Raw genomic sequence first — 8,260 nt, forward strand, 5'->3', positions numbered from 1 at the left:
TTGCTAATGGGTGCGCACGCTTGCTTAACCCTCTAGTGCCCAAGTTAATTTGTAGACGGGCTTCGGTAAAATCACTATGAACCATTATAAACACTTTTTAAGTATTTATTGAAGCTTTTCAGAACTTCGACTGAAGCCCGCCAAATGGCGGCCTTGGGCACTAGAGAGTTAATCAACACAAGCGGCATTACTGATGGTTTTTGTCTCTGATAACAAATGTGCACGCTTGCTCATAGCGACACTAGCGGCATTATTACTCACTAAGCAAAATTTCAAAATTATCGTTATTTTTCTGGCCGATGAAATCGTCATCGAGTGGCACGTCTGTTTGTCTGTGCTATTACCATCAGTATGGGTGCGCTCAAAGAGCAATGGTTCACTAATGTGAGCCGTTCGCTCAGCCCTAGACTCCTATAGACCACTCTAATGTATCCATGCATGTATCCAGCTTTTTACGCACCATAATGGCGGTCACTATAATGCGTGTTCGTAATAAGCGTAATATGCGTCAGATTTGGGATTTCTGAAAAATTGACAACGTGATTGTTGCCAGATATATTTTTCTTTCAATATAATATGTATATGAAGACTTCAAACTGACGTAAGCAGAGTTGTCGAAAGGACGGCAACGTTGCAAAATTTTTATGTTTTTCACTCCGTTACTGCGCTTGAAAATTACCCGACCTACAGAAAACGTCAAAATGGGCTGCGTGCACTCTTCGTCATTATCGCTCGTGGAAAGTGGGATAGAGCGCTGCTAAACAGGGTTTAGAAGCCCACCGTTATAGATGCTCTTAGTCAACAATGAAGTTGAATATTTCTCGCGTAATTTTTCAAAGGGACCTAAGTAACAATGACAGATTCTCTCCTCTCTCACTTTGTTCCGTTAATTACGTCGTCATTATATATATTTTCTAAGCTTTCTTCCCCTTAATCGAGAGATAGTAATACTGTCTTGCTTACTATGCATTGAATGTTATGAAATATGGAAAAAATAACATAATTATTGATCAAAGAGAAAGTAAACAGAGAGAGTCTCTCAATGTTAGATAGGTCGCTTTGAAAAATTACGCGAGATTTGTTTCCTTTTAAACAATGATTGTTTAAAAAATGTTGGGTTGACAAAATATCAATATTATGATTGATATATGAAAAAAAAACTGTTTCTCGTTAAATTATTGTTTTCGTTGAAATGTTCAAGCATGCAGCAAGAATGTATGTTCATGCAGATATGTGTGTTAATTTTTTTCAGCTTAGAGTAAAAAAAAGAAGCGTGTAGGTACGCGCACCATGATCTTAAGAATTCGATTTGCTGAAATTAGCAACGCACAGAAACGATTTTCATTGCGGTTGTTTTTTTTTGTCAAGAATTTGTTGTGCATCGTTTGTTAATAGTAACGAGAGTGCAAGGAAAAACGTAAAAATAATGGATTATTTTCGTTTATCATTTAAGCGACATTGCTATCTTTATTACAGAAATTTAAGCTTGGCAGAAACAACGAAAACCGGTGTAGAATGGTGCCATAACAGTAGGTGGAAAGTGTTCGATTTTCTGGTGCTGCTACAGCGACAATAAAGAAAAAGAAGAATCCACTGGCTGCAAACGCACAAAATCGTGGACGAAAATTAGGAACATCCAATGAATACGAGCTCGATTACAGCGGCCGCAACTGGTGGTGGCTCGCTGAACGCCTCAAGCACCATGCAGGAAATCGAAACAGTCACAATTATCAGTGACGATTCCGACATCGAAATGACTGACGTGACTTCAAGGACTAAAGCACGCCTTGGTCCTGGTTCTAATCAGACAGATATCAAGGATAACGACGAAAATACGGAAGGACGTCGGATTAGTCGACGCAAAAAACCGAAAGTTGAATATTCCGACACCAAACCAACAAATTCAACCGATAGCACAACGGATAGGAAACAGGATACAAAGATAGAGCCGAAGGTTAAAAAACGAGATCCCGATCTAACGATTAAGGATGAAAAAGGAGAAACCGAACCGAATCCACATAGGGAAATTTTGACGGGCTTAGAGGGAGCCGCTTTTCAATCTCGATTGCCTTTCGAAAAAATGACTGCTTCGGAGGCTGTTTGCTTTCCTGAAATTACTAAACATGGATTGGTGGCTCAACGTGTGTTTCTCAATGTCCGTAACAGAATTTTACAAATGTGGATTGAAAATCCAACCATTCAGTTAACCATAGAGAATACTCTAAAAAATATGGAACAGCCATTCGATAGTGACCCTAATCTAGTACGAAAAGTGCATGCGTTTCTGGAACGTCATGGGTTTATAAATTTTGGCATTTTCAAACGGCTCAAGCCACTGCCTAGTAAAAAACTAGCTAAAGTAATAGTCATTGGAGCAGGGATTTCGGGTCTTGCGGCTGCTCAACAACTGCAACAGTTTGGATTTGATGTAATCGTGCTGGAGGCAAGGGACCGGGTTGGAGGTCGAATAGCAACTTTTCGTAAAAATTCGTACACAGCCGATCTGGGAGCTATGGTAGTGACGGGTATTTGGGGTAATCCCATTACGATTCTCAGTAAACAAACGGGAATGGAAATGGCCCCAATAAAAACTGCTTGTCCTCTTTACGGAGCAGGAGGGAAACCCGTTCCTAAACATAAGGACGACATGGTCGAGCGCGAATTCAACCGCCTGTTGGAAGCAACAAGCTACCTCTCCCATCAGCTGGATTTCAACTATGCCGGAAACCACCCTGTTTCGTTAGGCCAGGCATTAGAATGGATTATAAAACTACAGGAAAAACACGTTAAAGAAAAACAAGTCCAACACTTGAACAACATAATTTCATGGCAACGAAAACTGATTGATAACCAAAATCATATCAAGGACATCGTAGATCGCATTCGGGATTTACGCGCTAAGCACAAGAAGTTACTAGAAACAAAACCGCCGAAACCAAGCGAAATTGACACCAAGTACATTGAACATGAGTTCAGTATAAGGGTAACAGTTCGCGAAGAGCAACTAGCATGGAAAGAGATGGAACGACTGCGCACTAACCAGGATGAAATAGAAAGCAAGCTGAAAGATTTAGAAAACGAGCAAGTTAGTGAGGTTTATCTTTCCTCTAAAGACAGACAGATCCTTGATTGGCACTTTGCCAATCTGGAATTCGCCAACGCAACTCCATTAAGTAATCTCTCGCTTAAGCACTGGGATCAGGATGATGATTTTGAATTCATTGGCAATCATACAACTGTTAGAAATGGTTACTCTTGTGTTCCTATTGCACTAACGGAAGGTTTGGATGTGCGAGTTAACACAGCTGTTAAGAGAATCAAATATTTCCCGGGAGGGGTCGAAGTAACGGCAGATCTCAAATCAAACAATTCCACTGTCCACTACAAGGCCGATTTGGTGCTATGCACGTTGACATTGGGCGTCCTAAAAGTGGCCATTTCCGAACTATCGTCCCAAATAAACACAGTCCGTTTCGACCCGCCACTGCCAGAGTGGAAACAGTCCGCAATTCAACGGCTTGGCTTTGGTAATCTCAACAAGGTTGTGCTGTGTTTCGATCGCATTTTCTGGGACCCGAATACCAATCTGTTCGGTCATGTCGGAAGCACCACCGCTAGTCGAGGGGAACTGTTTCTGTTCTGGAACATTTCACAATCACCAGTTCTGCTAGCGCTGGTCGCCGGTCAGTCAGCTGCCATAATGGAAAACGTTTCCGATGATGTAATCGTAGGTAAGAGTGTAATGATATTCGTTTACTGTTCGTGGATTAAAATATAAATAATTTTGCCACTTTTTAGGTCGTTGCATTGCTGTTTTGAAGGGTATTTTTGGTAATTCGGCAGTTCCTCAACCGAAGGAAACCGTAGTTACACGGTGGCGGGCAGATCCCTGGGCACGCGGTTCGTATAGCTTTGTTTCAGTGGGATCATCTGGCAGCGATTACGACTTATTAGCCGCACCCGTTACGCCTCGCTTCGAAGCGAGTAGTGCTGGTGGGGTTAATGGAACTGCCCACTCCTCAGGCAACGGGCACAATGACGATGACGATAACAAAGCAGACATTCCACGGTTATTTTTCGCCGGAGAACACACGATACGCAATTATCCTGCTACGGTGCACGGTGCTCTGCTCAGCGGCCTGCGAGAGGCCGGCCGGATAGCGGATTACTATCTGGGATTCCCGAACACGTACCCCGATGCGCCGAAGGAAGAACCGAAGAAGTAGTGTGAGTAGCTTTAGCATATTTCAGTACATATAAGGAATAAATTTTAAATTATTATTGGCTGTCGGTCGAACAAAAAAAAAATCACTGTGGTGTCCTGCATTACCACGGTCGGCATGACGCAAGTCCAAGCCCCTGCGGGAGCTTTATCGCAAGTGAATTTGCAGAAAAAAATTAAATAAAACTAAATTTATTGAGATTATAAGGCTACATTCAGGCATTTAATGACATGTGAGTAAACTAGATTGCAAATGACCAAGTGGTTTTGGGGTGAATCTAGTTTGAAGACACTTGCCCTAGTTTTAGTAGAATACACTGTGAGGTGTAATAAAAAAGCGTTTTCTGTACATTACCCAACAATGTGGCGCTACTACGAATAACCAAAGGCGAGTCTTTTTTTATGAAATTTAAAATGAAAGAAGTAAGCGTTGAACTATGAAGGTATGCCATGAACAATAATAAATTAAATAAAAGCTTTACTTTACGTTTGTCTTTCAACCTGATCAGCCGGCTGATCAACAAATTATAAGAAAATTTTTACTTCAAGATATTTCAAAATTAGAAAGGTGTTCCGAAGGCGGAAACGGTAACTAGACCAGACATTCCGAAGGATGTAACGGAGAAACATACAGTTAAAATTTCTCCATGTTACCGGTGGATAAATTAAAAGGCCGTGAAAACTACGAATCATAGGCATTTGCTATGCGAATGGTGATCCTTCCGAAAATACCGAAGTGAATGCGTATCTTTCAGAGCGAGCCCTGGCAACGAGTTGTCTCAGCATCGAACCGTATAATTACTGCTTGGTACGAAAAGCCAAAACGGCGACTGAAGCCTGGAAGAGCTAAAAAACGACGTTCCAGAAATGCAGCAGGTACCATAAAATTGAACTTTACGAAAGTTAACTTGTTTAGAACTTGAAGATTGCTCATGAATCGAAGAGTATGTGGACGCGATAATGTCCACCAGCCACAAGCTTGATGAAATCGGATTTAAGGTGGACTATGAAAGACTCGCTGATTTTGATGATAAGCCACGTCGCTATGAACCCATGATCATGAGTCTAGATGCGTCCGAAGTTGATTTGACGGCGGATATGGTCAAATCAAATTATATATATTGCAGGACGTTTGAACGGTGTACGCGCATATTACGACAGAATCCCAGCCCCTGACCTCCAGGAGGTTAGAGAGGAGATCGGCCGGCTGAAAAACAATAAAGCCGCTGGAGCTGCCCAACTCCCCAGCGAGCTGTTAAAACATGGTGGTGAATCACTGGCTAGGGCGCTACACTGGGTTATTGCCAAGATTTGAGAGGAAGAGGTAGTACCGGAGGAGTGGATGGAGGGTACAGTGTGCCCCATCTACAAAAAAGTAGGAGGTTGTATCCAAGACACGACCGCATAAATGACGTAGAACTAAGTACACTATTAACAAATGCATTGAGTGTTTCATTACCCTAGTAACACAACTGGTTTTATCAAAGTTTTATAGCGCTTTTTTGGCTTTATTGAGCGCTATAAAACTTTGATAAAACCAATATTTTTACTTGGGAAATGAGTTATAATGTCTACTAATGAAAACCATACACCGCACACACACACATCATACCATATCATCATACCATACACACATCATACCATATCATACACACATCATACCATATCATACACACACAGCAAGCAAGCGACCAATCAGAGGACGTTATTTTTATTTAAACAAGGCTCGACAATTTTCAATAGTACAATAGTTCTTAGATTCAAACAACATTTTTCATTTGGGCAGGTGCGTGTATAATTTTTCAATCGATTGCTGCAAGAATGAGGAAAATCGGTTGAAAACCAACCGACCTATAAGCATTTGAAAAGGTACAAATTTCGTCCCAGTTTTTCAGTTTGCATCCCTGTGTGGTATGCTAATGTAAAACGTAGTTCTACGTCAAAAATAATATTCCGTTATTTCATCATTATCAATATTTATTATTATAATTATTATTATAAATATTCATTTAATTCCACTTTTGTTCACATAGAAATTTCAATAGAATAATCATAAAACTATAACTGCAAAAGTTAACAAACACTGTTAGAATTATCATTTACTAATCTAGTGCAGCAGAACAAACTCCCACTAGTTTTGTTAACATTTAAAGTTACTCCCTCAATCCAATATTGAAGATGATACTGCAAGATCAGCCCTAATGTGTTCCCCAAGATCTCTTCATTCATGAATATATTGAAACAGTATATTTATTGTTTATTAAAAATTAAAAAATTCTGTAGGTCCATATCTCTTCATAACCATACGATTGCATTACATCCAAAAAATCTATTCCATATATTTTTTTGTATGTATATTATACGACTTAAATCCAAACCACAATATGCCTTTTTATTTAAGGTTATCGATATTATTAAGGTTAACACAGTTGAACGCAATCAAATCAGTGTGCCAAGCCTGACATTAATTTATGGTATGCCATTCGTAGATTACAAAAAGCTAACACTACTCTCTCCCACTGATATTAAACGTCACCAATTTTTACTTTAACAAAGATGCGGAAATGAAGTTATTTTTCAGATTCGATATTTTTTGTTTTTGGTTCTTCCAAGTATAAGTACACAAAAGTATTCGATAAAAGTTGATGCTTTATAAAAATTGTTAAATTCCTCCTACCTCGAGTAGAAGGCCCTTCACCGGCGTCCCAACCAGTGGTTGAACTCGCTTCACCGCCGTCTGCTGCCACTCTGGCTCGCAGGGACCGAGAACGCTCAGTACTGGTTCTTGGTTTCTTCGACGCACTTCCCCCTTGCAGGTTCTTCGCGCGTTTTCGAGCATCACGCTTGTTTTTGGTGTTCATATACTTTGACATCTTACTTCACTACTAAACTTTTGATTGATTTCTCAATAAAGGCTGGGAGTCTATCGTACGAGAATAATACAACACTACAAAGTAATACTGCACCACTTGGAGTAAAAGACAATTTTCACATTTTGTGCCGTGCTGAGTACGAAATTTATGTCTGTGGTCGGGAACCTTCACGTGGTTATGGGAAATCCCATATCCATCAACCCATTTATCTATTATCCCATCATTTCAACTAAGCAATATCCCAAATCGTCACCACGGCATCAATCCCCATAGTATTTACAATATTTTTTGTTTTTGCCTTGAAAAAAGCATTTTACTGTTCAAAATCGGTTGCTGATCGCAACCTTTGTGCTGCCCCAACAGTGGGGGAGTTAAGATACACGGACAACATGCACTGTGGAAGCTATTTCACCTTCTGTAAATTAGACGGCCGCGACAGATGTAACTGCTAGAATCCACACAGAATGCTTGCTTACGTTGTCAAAAATTATTAACTTTCAATGACTTGTTTATTTGCCTTGAAAAAAGGCGTTTTGGTGTTCAAAATTGGATTTAGTGATGACGATCTTTATGCTGCCCCAACAGTGGGGGAATAATGGCAGTCTGGCGAGGCACGCTGAGAAGAACCGCGCTGCTACTGAGACATGGTGACCAACCACAGCGCAAGTGGTTTATTTGATTTGAAGGCAGCCACAGGCGCAACCCGCTGTTACTTCTGAGTGCTGTATCTGCTTCTGCTGCTGTCAACGTTGCGGACGGTCCATCCAGCTCACCTTCCGACTAATGAATGTAGCTAGTTTTCCCAGAAACACTCTTTTATAGCCGAAGGGTGCAACGTAATAGGCCACGCCCTTCTTTTCAGTTGTCTAATTCTCTAATATTCTTTAGACGAATTATTCCACAATTCGCATTCGATATTTGTTTCCAGCGAATAAACACCGATGGTGCTCTCACACACGCAACGGTTTTAACCCGTATTTTATTGCGGTTTGTAACATCAAGCGATTTCGTTTGCTCGTTGTTGCGTGTTGCATCATGTTGCAACTTGGCAGCTGGGAGACGACGAAATTCTGTTAATGCTGTTCGATTGAATCGACTTCATACTAGCTCTGCATATTCGAATTAACTGCCTTTGTGAATGCGTTCTAACAGGGCAGTTTGTTAT

At 40.6% G+C, this 8,260-nt stretch overlaps 1 protein-coding gene across 1 annotated transcript; it reads left to right on the forward strand.

Annotated features, from left to right (window-relative positions):
* Window positions 1-1,313: 1,313 nt before the first annotated feature.
* LOC129721421 (possible lysine-specific histone demethylase 1) lies at window positions 1,314-4,479 on the forward strand. Its single transcript, XM_055673967.1, has 3 exons — window positions 1,314-1,417; window positions 1,477-3,731; window positions 3,799-4,479. Exons 2-3 carry the CDS (start codon window positions 1,640-1,642, stop codon window positions 4,224-4,226), a joined length of 2,520 nt encoding a protein of 839 aa, XP_055529942.1. The 5' UTR covers window positions 1,314-1,417; window positions 1,477-1,639; the 3' UTR covers window positions 4,227-4,479.
* Window positions 4,480-8,260: the final 3,781 nt, after the last annotated feature.

The sequence above is a fragment of the Wyeomyia smithii genome, chromosome 2 (genome assembly GCF_029784165.1).
Source record: "Wyeomyia smithii strain HCP4-BCI-WySm-NY-G18 chromosome 2, ASM2978416v1, whole genome shotgun sequence".
NCBI lineage: Eukaryota > Metazoa > Arthropoda > Insecta > Diptera > Culicidae > Wyeomyia > Wyeomyia smithii.

What these genes read in the sequence shown, in the direction of transcription:
- LOC129721421 (XM_055673967.1), top strand. Translation starts at nt 1,640, where the DNA reads ATGAATACGAGCTCGATTACAGCGGCCGCAACTGGTGGTGGCTCGCTG. An exon ending in TTCCGATGATGTAATCGTAG is followed by an intron (nt 3,732 to 3,798) that starts GTAAGAGTGTAA and finishes GCCACTTTTTAG; the next exon opens with GTCGTTGCATTGCTGTTTTG.